The sequence below is a fragment of the Mustelus asterias genome, unplaced genomic scaffold, assembly GCF_964213995.1.
Source record: "Mustelus asterias unplaced genomic scaffold, sMusAst1.hap1.1 HAP1_SCAFFOLD_2031, whole genome shotgun sequence".
Lineage (NCBI taxonomy): Eukaryota > Metazoa > Chordata > Chondrichthyes > Carcharhiniformes > Triakidae > Mustelus > Mustelus asterias.
In genome coordinates this window covers 31,190-53,126 of record NW_027591976.1, presented here as the reverse complement: position 1 = coordinate 53,126, position 21,937 = coordinate 31,190, and the positions used below count along the sequence as shown (strand labels likewise).

The window sequence follows — 21,937 nt, the reverse complement described above, 5'->3', positions numbered from 1 at the left end:
CTCGGAGAGGCATTTCAGTCACAAAATAAATACACTTGGGAGCCCAGGCGAAGTTTGTATGTGTGGTTTGACGCCGCCTGTGTCAAAATAGCAGGCAGAAATGTGATACTGTTTTGTTGAGTGTTTTCACAATAACAGCAGCAACAATCATTTCCAGGCAATCGATACTAATACAAAGAATAATACGAGTCATAACAGAAAGGCTTCATGGAAATAAATAAAATCCCCTGCAGCCAGTTGAATGCATTGGTCTCATGTTAGAGGAAATAATTTGACATGAACTGTGCACCTGAACTCTGCAATGTGCCCAGTTCTGGACATGGCCACAGCTGGTCAACCCAGCTGTCACTACTTCTGCAGCCCAAAATTGGAGGAGGGTGGGGGGAATGATGAGATTGCAGTGAGTTGGGATTTAACCATTCATGTGTAGCATTTAAAATTGCAAAGATCAAAAACTGTGACGATCAGGATAAACTTTCATGAAATGACCCTGAGGGGCATCTTCTTCTTCCGAACCCTTTCACTCCTTGACAGAGCACAGGCCACAGACAACTTCCCTCCATCGAATCCTGTTTTGGGCTAAATTCTCCGGTTGTTGCCATGAGAGATATGGACAGGGTGAGTAGGGAGCAGCCGCTCCCCTTGGTTGAGAGGTCAATCACGAGGGGGCATAGTTTTTGGGTAAGGGGCAGGAGATTGAAAAGGAATTTGAGAAAAAACTTTTTCATCCAAAGGGTGGTGAAAATCTGGAATGCACTGCCTGGGAATGAAGAGGAGGCTGGAAACCTTACAACCTTTAAACATATTTGGATGAGCATTTGAAATTTCATAATATTCAAGGATATGGGACAAGTGCAGGAAAATGGGATTAGCGCACTTTTATTGGTAGTTATAGTGGGTGCAGAATCGATGGGCTGAAGAGCCTTTTCTATGACTCTATGTACAGCCCTTTGACAGCACTATGAGACATTGCCGTGTTATGTTATCCTGCAGCTTCCTCAAGGCATGACCTATCTAATTCCACTTTTGCCTTTTGATTTGGAGGACCATTGGATCATAGAAGCATAGAAAGCATAGAAACCCTACAGTGCAGAAGGAGGCCATTCGGCCCATCGAGTCTGCACCGACCACATATTTTACCCGCTAATCCCTCTAACCTACGCATCCCAGGACTCTAAGGGACAATTTTTAACCTGGCCAATCAACCTAACCCGCACATCTTTGGACTGTGGGAGGAAACCGGAGCACCCGGAGGAAACCCACGCAGACACGAGGAGAATGTGCAAACTCCACACAGACAGTGACCCGAGCCGGGAATCGAACACGGGACCCTGGAGCTGTGAAGCAGCAGTGCTAACCACTGTGCTACCGTGCCGATCATGTTTTGTTTCCTCCCATAGTCTAATATTATTAATGGTATTTGACCAGCGCACCGTAAGGATTCTTCTGAGGCATCTTGTTGGTGAAAGATTGGATTTTCATCAATATTGTTTCAGTGGTCCACCCTGTTTCTCCCCGCAGGGTATGGACCGGGTAAATAGTGAGAAACAGTTCTGTTTCAAGAATTAGAGGGCACAGATTCAAAATAATGGACAAAAGGAGAAGGGAGGGAAAAAGTTTTCATACAGAGGACGGTAGGAGTCTGGAATGAGCTTGCTGAGAGGATGGTGGAGAAAAGTTTGATCGAGGTATTCAAAAGGGAATTGGATTGCTATCTGAAAAGAAATAGGCCTGGATTCTCTGGCCATTCATACCCCATTGCCAGTGTGAACGGAAAATGTGGTGCTCAGACAAATCTCCATTCACTGCAGCAGGACCGGAGAATCCCAGCCGTGGGCGAGGTCGGAGAATCCGGGCCATAAAGTTACTGGGATAAGGCAGGGGAATGGGACAAGGTAGGATACTCTTTCAGAGAGCCTGTGCAGACTCGATGGGCAAAATGGCCTCACTCTGCACTGTAAAGAGTGTGTGTGTGCATTCGTTCATTCACAGGCACGGCATTGTGAGTGAGAAATGGAGATGGCCACTGTGGATGGAATTTTATAATTTTTTGCCTTCGTGTCAACTCAGGTCGATAAAGCAGTTTGCTCCCCACTGGCTCCACTGCCAGCTTTTCCTGCCATATCATTTGACACTTAGTCAGGGGGCACTGCATGGACATGATCCATTTCCCCCTGGGGGCTGTACTTACCTATGCGCCCCTGGCAGGTTCTCTTCACTGGGTCCCCATAGGTTAAGACCCGTTGTAAACCTCACCGGCCTAACGCCACATCGGCAGCAGGGTGGGGGGCGCGATCCTAACGTGGGGGGATAGTGAGGAAGCCCACTAGTGATATTAAAAAGTGTGGCAATGAGGTTCACGACATTCCACGGCGGTCTCTGTGTGAGAAGAAGGGGAGTGTCAGGTACTGTGTCAAAATGGGAGAGAGTTCCTTCTCTGATATAACCATACCGTTATGCGTCAGGAGACCTCTTCTGTGGGCTTACATTAACACTGCAATGAAGTTACTGTGAAATTCCCCTAGCCGCCACACTCTGGCGCCTGTTTGGGTACACTGAGGGAGAATTTAGCATCTAACTAGCATGTCTTTCGGACTGTGCGGGGGGGAGGGGGGGCGGGGGGGGGACCGGACCGGAGCACCCGGAGGAAACCCACGCTAACACAGGGAGAATGTGCAGACCCCGCACAGATAGTGACCCAAGTCGAGAATCAAACCCGGGTCCCTGGCGCTGTGAGGCAGCAGTGCTAACCACTGTGCCACCTTACCACCTGTGCTGTTGAACATAGGAGCCTCCCATGCCAATTCCACCATTCTGTTAAATCATGGCTGATCTGCAGTTTGAGAGTTCCTGCCTTTTATCCATATCCCTTGATGCACTTACCTAACACAAATCCAACAAAGATTTCAATGCTTCCAACATTCACAGCTTTTTGGCAGCGGGAATTCCAGATTATTTACTACCTTTTGTGTGGAAACTGATTCCTGATTTCATTCCCAAATGACCTGGGTGTATTGTTAACATTGTGTCCCTTTATTTTGGATTTCCTTGCCAGAGGAAAGCTTCCTCTGGGTGCTCCAGTTTCCTCCCACAGTCCGAAGACGTGTTGGTTAGGTGCATTGGCCATGCTAAATTCACCCTCAGTGCACCCGACTAGGCGCCGGAGTGCGGCAACTTGGGGATTTTCACAGTAACTTCATTGCAGTGTTAATGTAAGCCTACTTGTGACACTAATACTTGCATTATTTTAAGCACCTCAAAATAGATCGCTCCTCAATCTTTTAATCTCAAGGCAGGAATGCAAGCTAAATTTATGCACTGTTATAAACAATAAAGGAAACACCTGATACACCTCCGCCCGCCCGCCCCCAGCACACACTCGGTGATCTTCAGATATATTTTAGTTCTCACACGCCTGTTCTTTTATTAGGGGTTTTTCTTCTCCTGACAATCATTTCCTGTCACGAAACTTGCAGTTCTTCAAAGTGATCTGTTTAGCATTTGACTGGAACCAGTAACTTTTGACTGACATTTCTGTATAATATAACCCGTGAATAACAAACAAAAAACAAACAATGAAGTAAATGAGTCAGATTTTGAAACCGTGCTGGCCTGCCGGAAAGCCCCTTCAGATGGGAATTCCAAACGGCTGTCAACAAGCCTGGTGTCAAAAAAGCCCCATTGCCGTATCAACAAATGTCATGCTGTCATGGGGTCTAAAGGGGAGAGGTCAAGATGGGAGGGAGCAGTGAGTGCTCATAACACTCTTATTTAAAACACTAGCTGCCAGGTTTCTGCTGCTTCCTGTGATAGATCAGAGGACCATCAGAAAGATGGACAGGAGTAGGCCCCTCGAACCTGCTCTGCTTTTCAGTGAGATTGCGGCCTTAACTCCACTTTCCAACCTGCTCCCCGTAACCTCCCTTGGAGATCAAAAATCTGTCTTAACTCAGTCTTGAAAATAGTCAATGGCCCAGTCTCCGTTACTGTCTGAGGAAGAGAACCCTAAAAATGAACAACTCTCTGACTGAAGAAATTCTTCCCCGTCTCTGTCTTAAACGGGATACCCCTTATTTGTGAACTGTGCCCCTAATGAGTGAATACTGCAATCATAGATTCATGCAATGCAGAAGGTCATTCGGCCTATTGTGCCTGCGGCAGCTCTTTGGAAGAACTATGCAATTCGTCCCATGCCCTTGATTCTTTTCGGAGCCTGCAAATGTTTCCCCTTCAAATACATTCAATTATCTTTGGGAGTTCCAGTTGAGTCTGTTTGCATAATTCTTTCAGGCAGTGCATTCAAATCTTAATGATTAGCTGTTTCTCCTTGCATCACCTCTGGCTCTTTCGCCAATTATCTTAAATCTGTGGCCTCTGTGTGGAGTTTGCACATTCTCCTCGTGTCTGCGTGGGTTTCCTCCGGGTACTCCGGTTTCCTCCCACAGTCCAAAGATGTGCGGGTTAGGTTGATTGGCCATGCTAAAATTGCCCCTTAGTGTCCTGGGATGCGTAGATTAGAGGGATTAGCGGGTAAAATATGTAGGGATATGGGGGTAGGGCCTGGGTGGGATTGTGGTCGGTGCAGACTCGATGGGCCGAATGGCCTCTTTCTGTACTGTAGGGTTTCTATGATTCTATGATTCTATTCTCTGATTGCTGATTCTATTGCTAGGTGAAACCATTTCTCCTTATTTACGCTATCAGAACCCTTCATGGGTGGAATTTTGTGGCGCCCACCAGTAGGTTTCTAGGTGGGCTGGGACTCATAAAATGCAGCTCGCGGGTTGCCCGTTACCTGTCTCCCATTTTACGAGGGGCATTGAGGTGTTGGACTGCCCACCCGCCTGCCTACCCACCCTTGAGTCTTTTGAGGCCTGTGAAGTACCTCATCCTGCCTCTGCCACTATTTAGCCATAGTAGGGGGAGACCTGCATCAGGTAATGGATAGGTGGTAGCATAGTGGTACAGTCACTGACTAGTAATCCAGAGACCCAAGGTAATGCTCTGGGAGCACAGGTTTAAATCCCACCCTGGCAGATGGTGCAATTTGAATTCAATAAAAATCCAGAATTAAAAGTCAATTGATGACCACAAAACCATTGTTGATTGTCGTAAAAACCCATTGTCCTTTAGGGAAGGAAATCTGTTGCTTTTGCCCGGTCTGGTCTACATGTGACTCCAGACCCACAGCAATGTGGTTGATTCTTAAGTGCCCTATAAAATGGCCTAGCAACCCGCTCAGATCAAGGGCAATTATGGATGGGCAATAAATGCTGGCCTAGTCAGCGACACCTCCATCCCTCAAACTAATTTTAAAAATGGTGAGTAGGCCAGCGTTTTTCCCATGTGAGTTGGTGTTGTGCAATGATGGGGCGATCCCTACTCTGCAAGTTCCCTGTGCTTGTCCAAGACACCCGCCAGAATGTCATACCCTCTTCAACTCTCCCCAAAATGGCTGTCCTCCCACCCCCTCACCCACCCTGCTGGATTCTTCCAGCCAGGCCAGTTAATGAAAACCAACCTCCGTAACCTTCTCTTCTTTGGGGATTGCCTGCAGTCTCAGCAATGGCCACCGCTTGAACCTAGCGCTGTTAGTATTACAGAGATTACAATTGGATTGGCTGGATTTCCTCCCTAGATGGGGGAAGCAGTCTCGTCCTTAGCCAATGAACACCCTGCGGTATGTTAAATGGCACTTGGGCAACCAGTATTGGTGGGTCAAGTTCCCCATCGCGGTTCCATGTTTTTGAATATCTCTGTTCAATCTCCCCATAACCCTCTCTAAAGAGAACAATCCCAGTTTTCCACCCAACTAAAGTGTCTCAGCCCCAGTTGTTTTCTGGTTAATCTTTACATATTTGTGATATTTTCAAGAGAACTCACTTGTGTGGACTAGGAAAAATTGACACCCTTTGGTACAGGAATGTTTACACTGTCCATGGCAAATCAGTTCTATCGATGCTTCATATAATTTACTGACGGTTAGGATGGAATAATGTTGTTACCATTTTTACTGTCAACAATTAACTCGTCTGTTAATAAGTGTGCTTTTATGTAGAAAGGAGTGAAGTGTGGAAAGCAAGGATACAGGATGGGGTACCCCTCATGTAGCACAGATTCTTTAGATTTTTTTATCTCAGTATTAATTGGAGTGTGACTTGAATCCACAACCTTCTGACTCGTATCCCTCATGTTGATCTGAGATTGAATTAGATGTATCCTTAATCCTTTTTACAAAACAGGCATTAACCCATAATATCCTATCAAATTTAAGTTTATTTATTAGTCACAAGTAGGCTTACATTAACACTGCAATGAAGTTACTGTGAAAATCCCCTCGTTGCCGCACTCTGGAGCCTGTTTGGGTACGCTGAGGGAGAATGTAGCATGGCCAATCCACCTAACCTGCACATCTTTGAACTGTGGGAGAAAACCGGAGCACCCGGAGGAAACCCACACAGACAAGGGGAGAATGTGCAAACTCGACACAGACAGTGACCCAAGCTCGGAATGGAACCCGGGTCCCTGGCGTTGTGAGGCAGCAGTGCGAACCACTGTGCCACTGTATTACATTTGTTCCTTTACACTGACTGTTCTATAGATTGTGGGGTAGAATTTTAATGATGGCGAGCGATCGGCGCTCACTTACATGTTGGTTGGCAGTGGACAGGACTTCTATCCACCCTAGGAAGAAAGTCCTGCCTATGAGAGCTTGATTGCCTCTTCAACACAGCCAGACACAACGCTGCAATGGCCAGAAGCTGTACTACAGCGCTCTGCCTGGGACTAAACCCTGCAACTTTTGAAAAGGAGGTTCCGGGGGCAGAGGGCATATAATGCCTGGGGGGGCAGGAGGGGGTGGTTTTGGGAAGGGGACAATTGCAGCGTCAGGGGGTAGGGGTGGGAAGAGGTCCCACAGCTGAATGTCCTGGGGGGTGGGGGGAATGCACCTCTCCTTTGAGAGGAGGCTTCCAATTCAAGCACCGCCCACTCCTTCCCACCTGGGATGGGGAATAGTGTAAGTGTCACTTTCCCACCCTATCCACACCTGCTCCTGCTAGCCCAGAAATTGAGGCTGGGCGCGATAAAGCCCTTAAGTGACCATTAAGCGGTCACCTAAGGGCCTTAAAACCTGAATGGGCAAGTATCCCTGCCTGTCCAAGTGTGAAATTTTGCCTGAGTTTTCCAGGGGGGGAGAAATCACGTCCATTCAATTTTATGCCCCCCACCCTGCCTCAGAACCCGTCCTTGGGGGAGCATAAAATTCTACCCTTGGAGAATTACAGGGAAATGTGAGGTGATGCATTTTGGCAGAAGCAAAGGGAGAGGCAATATAGACTGAATGGCACAGTTCAGAGTGTACAAAGACAGAGGGGCTTTGAAGGGTATTCATGTGCAAAGGTCTTTGAATGTGGCAGGACATATTGAGAGAGTAATTAGCAAAGCATATGGGATCTTGATGCCTCAAAAATAGAGCTATTGAGAACAAAAGCAGGGGAGTAATGCTGAACCTTTATACAATGCTGGTTAGGCCACAACTAGAGAGAGAGCCCCAGGGTTTACCAGAATGGTTCCAGGGATGGTGGATTTTAGCTACAAGGCTAGATTGGAGAAGTTGGGGTTGTTCTCCTTGGAGCAAAGCAGATTGAGGGGAGACTTGATAGAGGTGTGTAGGTGAATGGTGAACGTAGGAAATGTAGTGGAGGACATGTCCCTGTCTACATCAAAGTTGATGGAAGTGGAGATGGTTGAGAGCTTCAAGTTTCTAGGTATTCCGATCACCAACTATTTGTCCTGATCCCTCCATGCTGACGCTATAGTTGATGAAGGAGCAGCGCTCCGAAAGCTCGTGCTACCAAATAAACCTGTTGGACTTTAACCTGGGGCTGTGAGACTACTTACTGTGCTATAGTTAAGAAAGCCCACCAATGCCTCTACTTTCTCAGAAGGCTAAAGAAATTCGGCATGTCCAGTATGATTCTCACCAATTTTTCCACATGTATCATAGAAAGCATTCTATCACAGCTTGGTATGTCTCCTGCTCTGACCAAGACTGCAGGAAACTACAAAAAGTTGTGAACGTAGCCCAGTTCAACACGCAAACAAGCCTCCCATCCATTGACTCCGTCTACACTTCCAATTGCCTCTGGAAAGCAGCCAGCATAATCAAGGGCCCCGTGCACATCCTCCGTTGGGAAAAAGATATAAAAGTCTGAAAGCATATACCAACCGACTCAAGAACAGCTTCTTCCCTGCTGTCATCAGACTTTTGAATGGACCTATCATATATTAAGATGATCTTTCGCTTCACCCTTACTTGTCCCTCCAACACTATATCCTGCACCTTCTCCCCTACGTACTCTATGAACGGTATGTTTTGACTGTATAGCGCGCAAGAAGCAATACTTTTCACTATCCCAATATATGTGACAATAATAAATCAAGAAAAGGATTATGGAGATTTAGATGAGGTGGACTGAATGAAAGCTTTTCCCGTTAGCTGATGTCACAAGGCTTGGGGATCACAGGTTTTGGGCAAGAGATACAGGAGGGATGTGAGGAAGAACTTTTCACACAGTGAGTTGTAATGGCCTGGACCACAGCCTGTGAGGGTGCTGGAAACAGAGACTACCATTGATTTCAAAAGGAAATTGGATGGGAATTTGAGAGAAATGGGCTTATAGGACTACAGGGATAGATTGGGAGAATGGCATTGACTGAATTACTCCACAGAGAGACAGTACGGGCTCAGAGGGACTCCTGAGAACAATCCCTCATCATCTAATCTCTCATTGGCAAGAACTGTCATTGGCTAGACACGCCTAACACAGTAAGAGTTTTAACAACACCAGGTTAAAGTGCAACAGGTTTATTTGGTAGCAAATGCCATTAGCTTTTGGAGCCCTGCTCCTTCGTCAGATGGAGTGGATATCTGCCTAGGCATTCGTGGAAGAGCTGGGAAAATTTACAATAAATAATTAGAAACATTTGCAGTGAAACATCCAGCGGTTTAAAGCATTTCCTGCCAAGTTTCTGCTCGCTCATGGAAAGGCATAATGAACTCTCCTTTAATATTACATAATAATAAATGACCACCAGGGGGAATCTGCATCGAAGTGTGACGGATGCATGTCTAGAACCCTCTGAGTAATGAACTTTAGTCACTGATTCTGAACGTGAAGGTTTATTATGGATTTGACTTGTGCACATTATCTATCGGGGAGGTGTTGATTCACTCTGTTATGGGCCATGGTGCAAAAACTGCGAAGCCAATAGGAATGGCTCAATCTGTGTCATTAAAGCTACCATTTTTAATGAGCTGCTACGCTCACGAATAGTCAGGTGATTGTTCATTTTAAATAATGCTCGGTGAAACAGGGCCAAGCGTGGGGGTGAGCAGTCCAGGTAACCATTTTAAGCTTTCCTAATGACATTGCGACAAGATATTTTTTGTTTTGCAGTTCACCATTCAGAATTGACAAGAATCTGTCTCTTTGAGTATAGGTGATGATGTGGAGATGCCGGCATTGGACTGGGGTAAACACAGTAAGAGTTTTAACAACACCAGGTTAAAGTCCAACAGGTTTATTTGGTAGCAAATGCCATTAGCTTTCGTCTTCTTTATGATAAGAATATCACCTTTGTGTCTCTGTGCCCTGTTTGAGAGCAGATTTCCACTCCATCTGACGAAGGAGCAGCGCTCCAAAAGCTAATGGCATTTGCTACCAAATAAACCTGTTGGACTTTAACCTGGTGTTGTTAAAACTCTTACTGTCTTTGAGTATAGGGACAGGGATGTTTACTGCAATTGTATAAGATATTGGTGAAGCCAAACCTGGAGTAATGTGTGCAGTTTTGGTGTCTTTATCTGAGGAAGGATGTTCTTGCTATAGAGGGAGTACAGCGAAGGTTTGCCAGGCTGATTCCTGGGATGGCAGGACTGTCATATGCGGAGAGACTAAGTCGATTAGGATTATATTGACTGGAGTTTATAAGAGTGAGAGGGGATCTCATAGAAACTTATAAAATTCTAACAGGATGTTCCCGATGGAGGGAGTCCAGGACAAAGGGTCATAGTTTGAGGATCGGGGGGTAAACCTTTTAGAACTTGGGTGAGGAGAAATTCGCCCAGAGGGTGGTGAATGTGTGGAATTCATTACCACAGAATGTATTTGAGGCCAAAAATATTGTGTGATTTCAAGAAGAAATTAGATGTAGCTCTTGGGGCTAAAGGGATCAAGGGATGTGGGAGGAAGGGGTATCAAATTTGATGATTAGCCATGATCATAATGAATGGCGGAGCAGGCTCAATGGGCTGAATGGCCTATTCCTGCTTCTAGTTTCAATGTTTCTAACACCTTTTTGTTTTTGTATATTTTTTCTCATTCTTGCTTCCCTTGTCTTGCACTGTCATCTATTCTTTTATCAAATGGTTGTTTGTTTCCTGGTATCTCTCTTATCTCACCTCTGCTTCTTTCCCCTTTATCCTCTGGCTCCATTCTTCTTTATCATCTGTTTGTCTGCAACGTCTCCTGTTTCTGATCAAAGGTCATGGAGTGTTTGACCCCACTCTTCCCTCATTCCACAGACGCTCGCCTGACTTTTTAGTGCTCCCAGGACGTTTTTTATTCTCCTCTGTTTTATTTCAGATTCCCAGCATCTGTGGGATTTTGCTTTTTGTGATTATTTTTGTCCTGATCCTGGGTTTGATCACTGGTGCTAAATTGGAATACTTTCCTGCTTTCTTCCCATAACCTCAATCCTCAATGTGCCAACAATATGTAGTCCATTTGTTGCTGAGATTGTCCTTATTTGGAGATTCTGTTATCTTTACAATCTTACACATATTGGACCCCTTCAGCTTTGTTAGTCGACAGCATTTTTTGTGAACAGTTAATCACTGAGACGACTTAAGTATTTACAAATGCTTCATTTGCTCAATCAACCATGTAGCTATTTCATTTCCCCTTCCCCTTTCCATCTACTTCTCAGCAATTCCCAGTTTTTTCACTATTTATTGACATTTTCTCCATACCAGTGCATTTATATGGCAGAAATTTGCTCGTGTTGGTTTATTAGCAATTTCTGATTTGTGCTACCCTAAACTCTCTCTCAAACTGCTGTGTGGATTCTGTTTCCAGACTGGACTGATGGTGGCTTGTTACCAGGGGTTCATGGACATTGTCTTCCTCTTGGCTGAGTGCTCTGATCTTGATGTCAACTGGCAAGACAAAGAGGGAAACACAGCTCTGATTGTTGCAGTGCAAGCAGGTAAGTACTGGAATGTCCACTACATTTATTATTTTGAGTACATTCCGCCTCCAATGCTTCTGCCTCGCTCCTCCATTTAAAATTTATTTTCCACCTTGCTTCTCTCCAGCAGTTGGAGGGAGAAGGCCCTTGGGGAGGCAGTGGCTTAGTGGTATTGTCGCTGGACTAGTAATCCAGAGACCCAGGGGTCATGCTCTGGGCACCTGGGTTCAAATCCCACCACGGCAGATAGTGAAATTTGAATTCGATAATAAAAATCCGGAATTACAAAGTCTAATGATGATCATGAAACCATTGTTGATTGTCGTAAAAACCCATCTGATTAATGTTCTTTAGGGAAGGAAATCTGCTGTCCTTACCTGGTCTGGCCTACACGTGACTCCAGACCCAGAGCAATGTGGTTGATTCTTAAACGCCCTCAGGGATGGGCAATAAATGCTGGCCCAGCGAGCAACGCCTACATCCCATAAACAAATGAAAAAAATTCCACTGCAATCTCGCATTTCAATTGGCTGAATCAGGTGTTTGAAAGAAGATCTCCCTCCCGCCCCATTTTCTTTTGTACTTCGTGGCTCTTACCACTTGCACGCTTCTAAAATGGCCGTCTCCACTCCCAGAATGCAACTGACCTGCTGCCTCTGAGTGGCTCCAGTTCCTCCTCCTAAACGATCCATTTGTTTGATTGTGATGACATCTGATTGTGATTAGGGGAACAAAGCTGTTTTTTTGTTATTCTTGGGAAATCCTGACACATAGGAAAAATAAATCGTCATCCCTAAGCATTTGAATATTTTAGAAAAGGCATGTCCAGAAAGTATCGTGGGAAAACCACAGTTGAAGGCTGCTTCCTCTCTCACACAATTTTGGTTCACCAGTGAGAAAGCATTCTGAACGTCAGAGCAAATACAGACATCACCACGTCCACGCTACCCATCTGGTTTTAGACTGCTCCGCAGGGTAACAAAGCCAGTTCCTCGAGGCACTTTGAAAAGTAAGATAGTAATTCAGCCAGAGGGTGGGTCACTACACCGTAGCATTGCAGCCACAGCAATAAAGAGGAATTTATCCAAGACCTCAGCACTTAACAGGAAGAGTAATGGCCTTGACACACAACCAAAAGCCTTTTAGTTAAAAGCTTTGAGTTAAAATGATTAATTTGCACTGAAGCCTATTTGGTTCTCTCTCCTGTGATGATGGAGGTGGTTCGTGATCAGTGATTCTTTATATCAATTCCAATGATTAATTCAAGCGAGTGCACTTGTTTGTAATTAATAACTAACAGATCGTGCTGTTGGAGAGTGGAAGTGGCATGTTGGTTTACAGGGGGTGACCTGGTAGTAACAAGCTGAGTACAGGAGAGGTCATTCCTCAGTGCTCACACACTGAGCTCTCCTATACTCAACTTGTTACAACCAGGTCACCCCACTCACACTCTGAACACCAGTTTGTGCTGTTTTGTGTCACTCCTCTATTTTGCACATAGCTGAGGAGGCAATGGCATAGTGATGTTGTCAGTGGACCAGGAATCTAGAGACCAGGATACTGCTTTGGAGACCTGGGTTCAAATCCCACCACAACAGATTTGAATTCAATTTTTTAAAAAAAAACTGTAATCAAAAGTCCAATGATGACTGTGAAACCATTGTTGAATGTCATAAAAAAACTCATTTGTTTCACTAATGTCCTTTTTAAGGGAGGAAATCTGCCATCCTTACCTGGTTTTGGCCTACATGTGACTCCAGACCCACAGCAATGACTCTTAACTGTCCTCTGAAAAATAGCCTAGCAATTCACTCAGTTCAAAGGCAATTAGGGATGGGCAACAAATGCATCCCATGAAAGAATAAGAAAAGCTTAATATCTGACAGCATTTCTTAAGTAGGCCTTGTGTTCAAATACTCACCCCTTCTCTAGCTTAATAACCTTCTCCAGCTCCACAACTCACTGAAATGTCTGTGATCCTCCAACTCAGCTCCTTGCACATTCCCCAATTCCTTTGCCCCATTGTCAGCCATGCTTTCGGCCATCTACAACTCGAATTCTGGTATATTCTCCCTAAACCTCCCCGTTTCTCTTTTCTCCGTTAAGATGCTGCTTGGAGCTTGCCACTTTGAACAAGCATTTGGCCACTTGCCCAAATATCTTTTTCTTTGGCCCAATATCAGTTTTTCTTTGATTATGTTCCTTTGGAAATCCTTGCAACGTTTTACTGCAATAAAAGCATTTTTTCATGAGGAACCATAACTAAATAACCAAATTTACCAAATTAAGGAATTACCAACAGGATTTTACTTCTGGTAACTTTTAATTTAACACAAATCGGAATCAATGTAAATTACACATGAATTAACAGGCAAATTGTAGTCAGCATGAATTATAAATTATACTTGGAATAGTAGATACGGCAAATAATATCTCATGTGATTACAAACATTCACATCGCTCCCTGCACAATTGTGGCAACATGTGCAGTTCCAATGTTTGCTAGCCTCTGGTACGTCAGATCTTTTCCCCACTCAAATCAATTCAGCCCTCACATGGCATTCTCTGGCAGCCACTTACCTGGACTCTCAGATTCCCCAGAAACTCATTTATCTGACTCCTTTAATAAATCTCGTTAAATAGTCTTGTCGGCTTTGACAAAACTGAAATCTGGCAGTGGAATTGTCCAAATTATAATTCCAGCTTTAACCTTATCTTTTCTTTCTGCCCCTTTTAACTGTATTTCAAATACAGATCCTTGTAAATGTGCCATTTCCGTTCTTCCCTTGCTGCAGATTCTGCGTCAGAGCAAAGAAATGGCGGAGGCGCTGATCAGGTATTTTGTGTCTGTCTTCATGGTGGAAGACTTTGAAAACATCCCAAGGATACTTGATAATCAAGAGGTGATAGGAAGGGATGAACTTAAAATAATCACAATCACCAGGAAAAAGATACTAGCAAATTATTAGACCCAAAGTCTCCAGGGCCTGCATCAGAAGCTCTTAAAAGAAGTGGCGGCACAGATAGCAGTTAGCTTTGGTTATAATCTTCCAAAATTCATTAGGTTTCGGAATGGTCCCAGTGGATTGCAAAATAGCTAAAAAATTCTTTAATCAAGAAACAGTGAATGCAGAAAGCAGGAAACAAAGGCCAGTTCATAGATCATAGAAACCCTACAGTGCAGAAGGAGGCCATTCGGCCCATCGAGTCTGCACCGACCACAATCCCACCCAGGCCCTACCCCCACATATTTTACCCGCTAATCCCTCTAACCTACACATCCCAGGACTCTAAGGGGCAATTTTTTTTTTAAACCTGGCCAATCAACCTAACCCGCACATTTTTGGACTGTGGGAGGAAACCGGAGCACCCGGAGAAAACCCACGCAGACACAAGGAGAATGTGCAAACTCCACACAGACAGTGACCCGAGAATCGAACCCGGGACCCTGGAGCTGTGAAGCAGCAGTGCTAACCACTGTGCTACCGTGCCGCCCCAACATCTGTCATAAGGAAAGTGCCAGAACCCATTATTAAGCAGGATTCTCAGAAAGTCACTTATGAAAGAAAAATTGTGTTATAGTTTTTTGACGAAGTAAGATTCAAGGTGGCTAAAGGGCGTACTTTGCTTTATAAAAGGAATTTTATAAGGTATCACAGCACAAGATACCTTATGATGAAGGGAGAACATACTTTTTTTGTTCATTCATGGAATGTGGATGTCACAGGCAGTGCCCACCCCCTAATTGCCCTTGAACTCAGTGACTTGCCATTTCTGAGGGCATTTAAGAGTCGGCCACATTTCTGTGCATCAGGATTCACATAAGTCATATGAGGTAAGAATGGCAGATTTTTTTAACAATGATTCTAGATTATTATTGAATTCAAATTCAAACCAGGCGATGGCCTATAGGTATTATCGCTAGACTATTAATGCAGAAACTCAGTGAATTTTTTGGGGACCCAGGTTCGAATCCCGCCACAGCAGATGGTGGAATTTGAATTCAATAAAAAATATCTGGAATTAAGAATCTACAGATGACCATGAAACCATTGTCGAAAAAAACCAGCTGGCTCACTAACGTCTTTTAGGGAAGGAAATCTGCTGTCCTTACTTGGTCTGGCCTACATGTGACTCCAGAGCCACGGCAATGTGGTTGACTCTCAACTGCCCTCTAAAATGGCCTAGCAAGCCTCTCCTTATCAAGGGCAATTAGGGATAGGCAATAAATGCTGGCCAGCCAGCAACGCCCATGTTCCAAGGATGAATAAAAATAAAGGTAGGATTTGAACCCAGATCTCCAGAGTATTACCCTGGATCTTTGGATCTGGGACAATAACACCACGCCATCAGCTCCCCATATCACATGGATAAAAGATAGATTAGCTAACAGGAAGCAGGGATAAATTAGCCGTTTTTGGATTGGTGAGTTGTAACTAGTGGAGTGCTGCAAGGATCAGTGCTGGGTCCTCCACTATTTACAATCTATATCGATGACTTGGCTGAACGGACCAAATGTATGGTAGCTAAATTTGCTAAGGGCACCAAGATAGGAAGGAAAGTAAGTTGTCACGTGGAGGTAGAAAGTCTGCAAAGTGATAGAATCAGGTTAAGTGAGTGGGCAAAAATTTGGCGGAAAGAACTGAAAAGCAGTGTATTATTTAAATGGAAAGAGATTGTAGAACTTGGTGGTGCAGAAGGATTTGGGTGTCCTGGTACATGAATCACATAAAGTTAGCATGCAGGTACAGGAAGCCAAATAGAATGTGGACATTTATTGTAAGAGGAATGGAATGTAAAAATAGGGAAGTTTTACTGCTGCTGTACAGGGCCTTGCTGAAGCCAGTCTGCAGTATTGTGATAAAAACAAAATACCTCAGAAGATCAAAATCTGAAATAAAAATAGATAATGCAAAAATGGCCACATGAAAATGGTGTGGGTTCAGGAATGCAGAAGAAAGTCTGATTTCCTCCAAAAAATGAATCCGAGTCTGGCCATTTTTTTTGTACCAAAATGCATCTCCAAACCCAGACAAAATTTTGGCCTGAGGTTGTAACTATGTGGAGTTCATTTCCAGGAGTAAAGGGACCGAATAATATGTTTCTTAAGTGCTGTACTTACTGCTGCTAGATTTCAAAGCAGGGAACTCTACTTCAAAGTTGGGTACCCTTCCTCAAAGGATGGTGCCCATCCTTTCAACTGTCTTCTTAAACTTGACACGTTTTAATATCCAAATTTCAGTTTCCTTCTCGAGCTGTAGCAATGCCCCTTGAGGATCCTTGGGCCTTGTGCTGAGTTCAGTTGCTTCAAGTGTGTTGTGTTGACTTAGTCAATTCCACCGCTCTTAAAACGATCAAGATTTTCATTTTCTATTTAGGGGACACTTCCATGGCAGATCGATTACCTTCTGCCATATTTTTGTCCTGGGGAGAAGGGGTGGGGTGGAGTTGGGCCCTGTTGCCTCTGGAGGCAGGCCTATGGTGGCGTGGCCCACCTCTTTCCTGAGACATTAGCCCAAGGTCAGGCCCTTAAACCCTCTAAGAAGTTTAACAACACCAGGTTAAAGTCCAACAGGTTTATTTGATAGCAAAAGCCACATTTGCTACCAAATAAACCTGTTGGACTTTAACCTGGTGTTGTTAAACTTCTTACTGTGTTTACCCCAGTCCAACGCCGGCATCTCCACACCTTAAACCCTCACCAGCCCACATACACTTCTCATGCTCCCTCCATGACCCTCATACACTCATGCCTCCATTATGCCCCATGTATCCTGCAAGCCATTCACCCAGTATCACTTAGGAGCCATGTCTTTGAAATGGACATGAGAAAGTATAAACTTTGCTGAGATTTTGTGCCATCATGAGTGCAAGAGACTCGGAAAACAAGAACCTCCAATTCCTCTGTACCCCCTGCCAGTGACACAACGTGGTTTCCACCTACGAAGGTCATATTGAATCTTTCAATATAATTAGTGGGCATCCCAGCCATATAATTCCCCTACATTTGGAATTCTTCCTTTGCCAGCATGATGCCATGTTGGTGAGGTCTATAACTACTTTTTAAAAATGAGAGCCAGGTGAAGAGGACTCATCAGGGCGCACAGGGAATATAGCCCCCAGGGTGTGAGGGACATGCGAGGGCAGTACCCTGGCACTGCCCCTTGGCATTGCCTGGGCTGCCCTCTGGAGAGTTCCATGAATGAGGTGGGGAGTTCCCAGTGTCCCTGAGAGGGGTCCCAAGTATCCATGGGGGGAGTCGATGGGGTCTCTGTGTGGTGGGGGGTGTCCGATTCCTGTGCTGCCTATCGGAGATCGGGGCACCCTTATTCATGGGATTGCTGGCGTATGGTTTAACATCTCAACCGAAAAGTGGCACCACTGACAGTGCAACTGTCCCCCAGCACTGCATAGGGTGTTTTAAGCCAAACAGCCTCTGATGTGAGAAAGCTATGACGCTAATTTGATACAAGGGAGAAAAATAAACCAGGAAAGCTTCTCCCAGAGAAAGTACACTTTGTGTGAATGAAGCGAGGAAACAAAGTCAAACAATCCTGCTTGGGATTTGTGTGAGTGTGGGGGACAAGGTCAAAAGCGCACACGCACACACAGAGCATTTACAATCGGAGTTACCAATCTGGCTTTCTTGCAAGACAGGAAGATTCATATCAGGGGAAACAAATCAGCAATCGCAGCTGTGGGAGGCGACGCAGAGAATCTTTGCTGGGATCAGTTAACTTACTCAATGATCTCAGTTAAAATAATCGTCGCGTGCCCTTCTAGGTCACCTTTTAAAAATGTTCTTTGAGATGTGAGCGTCGCTGGCAAAGCCAGCATTTTGTTTCTTACTCCTAACTGCGCTTGGGATCAATGGTAACCAGATATTCCCATTGTCAGCGTTGCTTTTGAGCAGAGTAACTGGCCAGTGGAAATCATATGACTGTTCAGCTCATATCTCTTGCTAGCATCTTAGTATATGTTCAAACTCTAACTGCGGCTTGTGTTATACAGGTTTTAGAGCAGCACAGTGGTTAGCACTGCTGCCTCACAGCGCCAGGTTCCTGGGTTCGATTCCCGGCTTAGTTCACGGTGAGGTGTCTGCATGTCTCCCCGTGTCTGTGTGGGTTTCCTCCAAGTGCTCCGGTTTCCTCCCACAGTCTGAAAGCCGCGCTGGTTAGGTGCATTGGCCATGCTAAATTCTCCCTCCGTGTACCCGAACAGGCACCGGAGTGTGGCCACTAGTGGATTTTCACAGTAACTTGGTTGCAGTGTAAGCTTTATTAGTGGGACACTAATAAATAAACGTTGAACTTAAAACTGTATCTTACAGGCACTTAAAGGTAGGCAGGGGAAACCGAAAGGAACATGACACAGATATCAGCTAAACACAGGCACCAAGCTGCAAAACAAAAACTACACCTTATTTGAATTATGCACCTTGCATCTAACAAAACCCAGTAACATTTAAAGAAAAAGAGAATTGCATTTATCCAGCATCTTTTATCCGAAAACACTGAATGGACAATGAAGTACTTCTGAAATGTTAATCACTGTTATAATGTAGGAAATGTAACATCCAACTTGTGCACAGCAAGGCTCCATAAATAGCCAAGTGGTAATCATAGAATCCCTACAGTGCAGAAGGAGGCCATTTGGCCCATGTTTACGCCGACTCTCTGACAGAACATCTTACCTTATTCCTGTAACCACATGTATTTACCCTGCAAGGATAACTATTGGTCAGGACAATTGGAACTCCCCTGCTCAGAATTATGCCATATGATCTTTCGCATAAACCTAAAAGAGTAGATAGGGCCTCAGTTTAATGATTTATCCAAAGGACAGCGACTTTAATCGTACAGTATTCCCTCAGCACGGCGCTGGAGTCTCAGCCTTGATTCTGTGCTCGAATCTCTGGAGAACAACTGGACATAGAATTTAGAATCATAGAATCCCTACAGTACAGAAGGAGGCTATTCGGCCCATTGAGTCTGTACCGACCACAATCCCACCCAGGCCCTATTCCTGTAACCCCACATATTTACCTTGCTAATCTCCCTGACAGCAAGGGGCAATTTAGCATGGCCAATCCACCTAACCCACACATCTTTGGACTGTGGGAGGAAACTGGAGCACCCGGAGGAAACCCACGCAGACATGTGGAGAAAGTGCCAACTCTACACAGACAGTGAGCCGAGGCCGGAATTGAACCTGGGTCCCTGGCGCTGTGAGGCAGCAGTGCTAGCCACTGTGCCACCGTGCAAAGGCCAAACTTAATAAACCACGCAAAGCAAGACATTTCATAAAATCATAGAATCCCTACAGTGCAGAAGGAGGCCATTTAGCCCACCGAACCAGCACCGACAACAATCCCACCCAGGCCCTATCCCCGTAATTCCCTGACACTCTGGAACAATTTAGCATGGCCAATCAACCTAACCCGCACATCTTTGGACTGTGGGAGGAAACCGGAGCACCCGGAGGAAACCCACGCAGACACAGGGAGAAGGTGCAAACTCCACATAGACAAAAGCCGGAATTGAACCCGGGTCCCTGGCGTTATGAGGCAGCAGTGCTAACCACTGTGCCAACGTGTCATTCACAGTACAGTTGTACTGAGCCTTCATCAGGTCCATCCAGAGTGAGGTTGGAGGCTCTGAAATGTGGCAGAATTTTCAAAGGAAATGATCCTTGTGGATCTAACGGGGCCAGTGAATTAGCTGGAATCTGGATTTGAGTGAGTCAGTTTGGATATGACAAGAGCAGCATCTTAATGATTCTGCTGATGCATTACCGCATCCCCAAACCCCCAGATGAGCCGTTGCAAATTGGTAAAGCTTTGCCACACTGCAGATTTCCTCTTGTTGAGTCACTCGTTGTTGAAATCCCCATGCATAGAATTCATTAGTGGTGCTTTCCAATATGATTTAAAGATGCCATAGATCACAATTTAAATGCAATTTCAATTAAGAATTTGAAAATGTGTTGGATAATTTTGCAGCATAAAGCCACCGCTGTCGGAGAAAGATATTATGAACTCTGTTACGTGAGGGTAAAGTTAATATTGTCACAGCAAATCTGAGCTAAGCGGATAAATTAGCTCAGTGCTCGGAAGCTTTGGTAAAACCTGTCACTGCAGCAGCACCAGGGGTCAGAGGGTTTAATTAACACGTGACATGGTTACATGGGCAATAAATGTGCACATAGGAATTAATGACGAGTGTAAAAATCAGGACAAAATGAATAAATTTAAATTGGGGATTTTGACCCCTGATTTCTAACCCCATGTTACTGCAACCCTGCACTTGCACAGTGAGGTAGGAGATTGACTGACTAGTATAGACAACCCTATTTTGAATTGTACATTAGACTGGATTTATGCTGTAAACGCATCTTTGCTTTGTCCCTGAAAATACAACACGAGATCCCAGAACATGGCTACAGTGCTCCTCACTCTTTTTACACAGGGCGTGCGCTCTCCCTCACTTCCTTCCCTGGTCGACACACTCACTCTGACTTCTTACCCTGGGGACCAATCTGGTAGCCCTCGATATTTTCTGCTATGGAACCAGAACCCGCAAGGAGCAGCTTTTAATGATTCTGTAATCTCCCATGAGGGAGGGGAAGAGAAAGACATTCAAACCAATTGCTGAAGGATGGAAAGTGATGACACTGCATTACCTATTTGCAGGATTAGCATTAGCCTGCAATCCAATGTCATCACCTGTACTCCTGCTGGTTCTATCAGCATAATTGTCAACTTAACATTCCTTCCCAGTTTTTAGTGGCAGTTTACAAAAAATTAAAATACAGAAAGGACGGTGAAAATTTGTACGGTTAGCAGATAACCCACAAAGTCCTCCGCTGCCTCGCACTGCAGTGAGTAAAAGCAGGAGAAAAGCTGTTGCCATTGAAACCAAAGTAGTTATCATTTGCTAACCTCTTGTCCATTATTTATGTAGAAGATCCCATGACACTACATACTCTCCCATAACTGGTTTTATACATTATAATGTATGATAGATATACAACATCTTCTCTGATAACCCATCCACCTCCCCAGAGCTATTGTGGAATCACACAGTGCTGAGGGACGCCATTCAGCCCATCATGCTGTGTTGGTTCCTTGAAATCATTCCTGGTAGCCCGGCACATTTTTCTTTTTCAACAGCATATCCAGTTCCCTTTTGAAAGTTACTGTAGATTCTGATCCCACCAGCCAATTTGGCAGTGTGTCCCAGATCATAACACTCTGCATAAGAGACTCTGCTTATGACCCCCAATTCTTTTGGCAAATCACTTAGAATCCCTACAGTGCAGAAAGAAGCCATTCGATCCGTCAAGAACTGCACCGACAACAAAGCCACCCAGGCCCTATCAATGTAACCCTGTGTATTGACCTTGCTAGACCCCCTTGACAGTAAAGGGCAATTTAACATGGCCAATCAACCTAACCCACACATTTTTTAGATTGTGGGAGGAAACCGGAGCACCCAGAGGAAACCCACGCAGACTGGGGGAACCTGAAAACTCCACACAGTCGCCCAGAGTTGGAATTGAACCCGGGCCTCTAGTGCTGTGAGGCAGCAGTGTGAACCACTGTGCTGCCGTGCCACACTAAACATAAATATATTTATTGCTGTATGTAGTTCTACATCTCTACAAAGGATTTGCATCAATTTAT

The 21,937-nt window shown here is 44.8% G+C and overlaps 1 protein-coding gene across 1 annotated transcript in view; it reads left to right on the top strand.

Moving 5' to 3' along the window:
* The window catches only part of LOC144489231 (ankyrin repeat domain-containing protein 33B-like), a 48,205-nt gene that overhangs the window by 12,678 nt on the left and 13,590 nt on the right, over window positions 1-21,937 (top strand). The window contains exon 2 of the mRNA XM_078207072.1: window positions 11,142-11,271. Coding sequence (XP_078063198.1) covers window positions 11,142-11,271 — 130 coding nt within the window. The remainder of the gene's footprint in view (window positions 1-11,141; window positions 11,272-21,937) is intronic.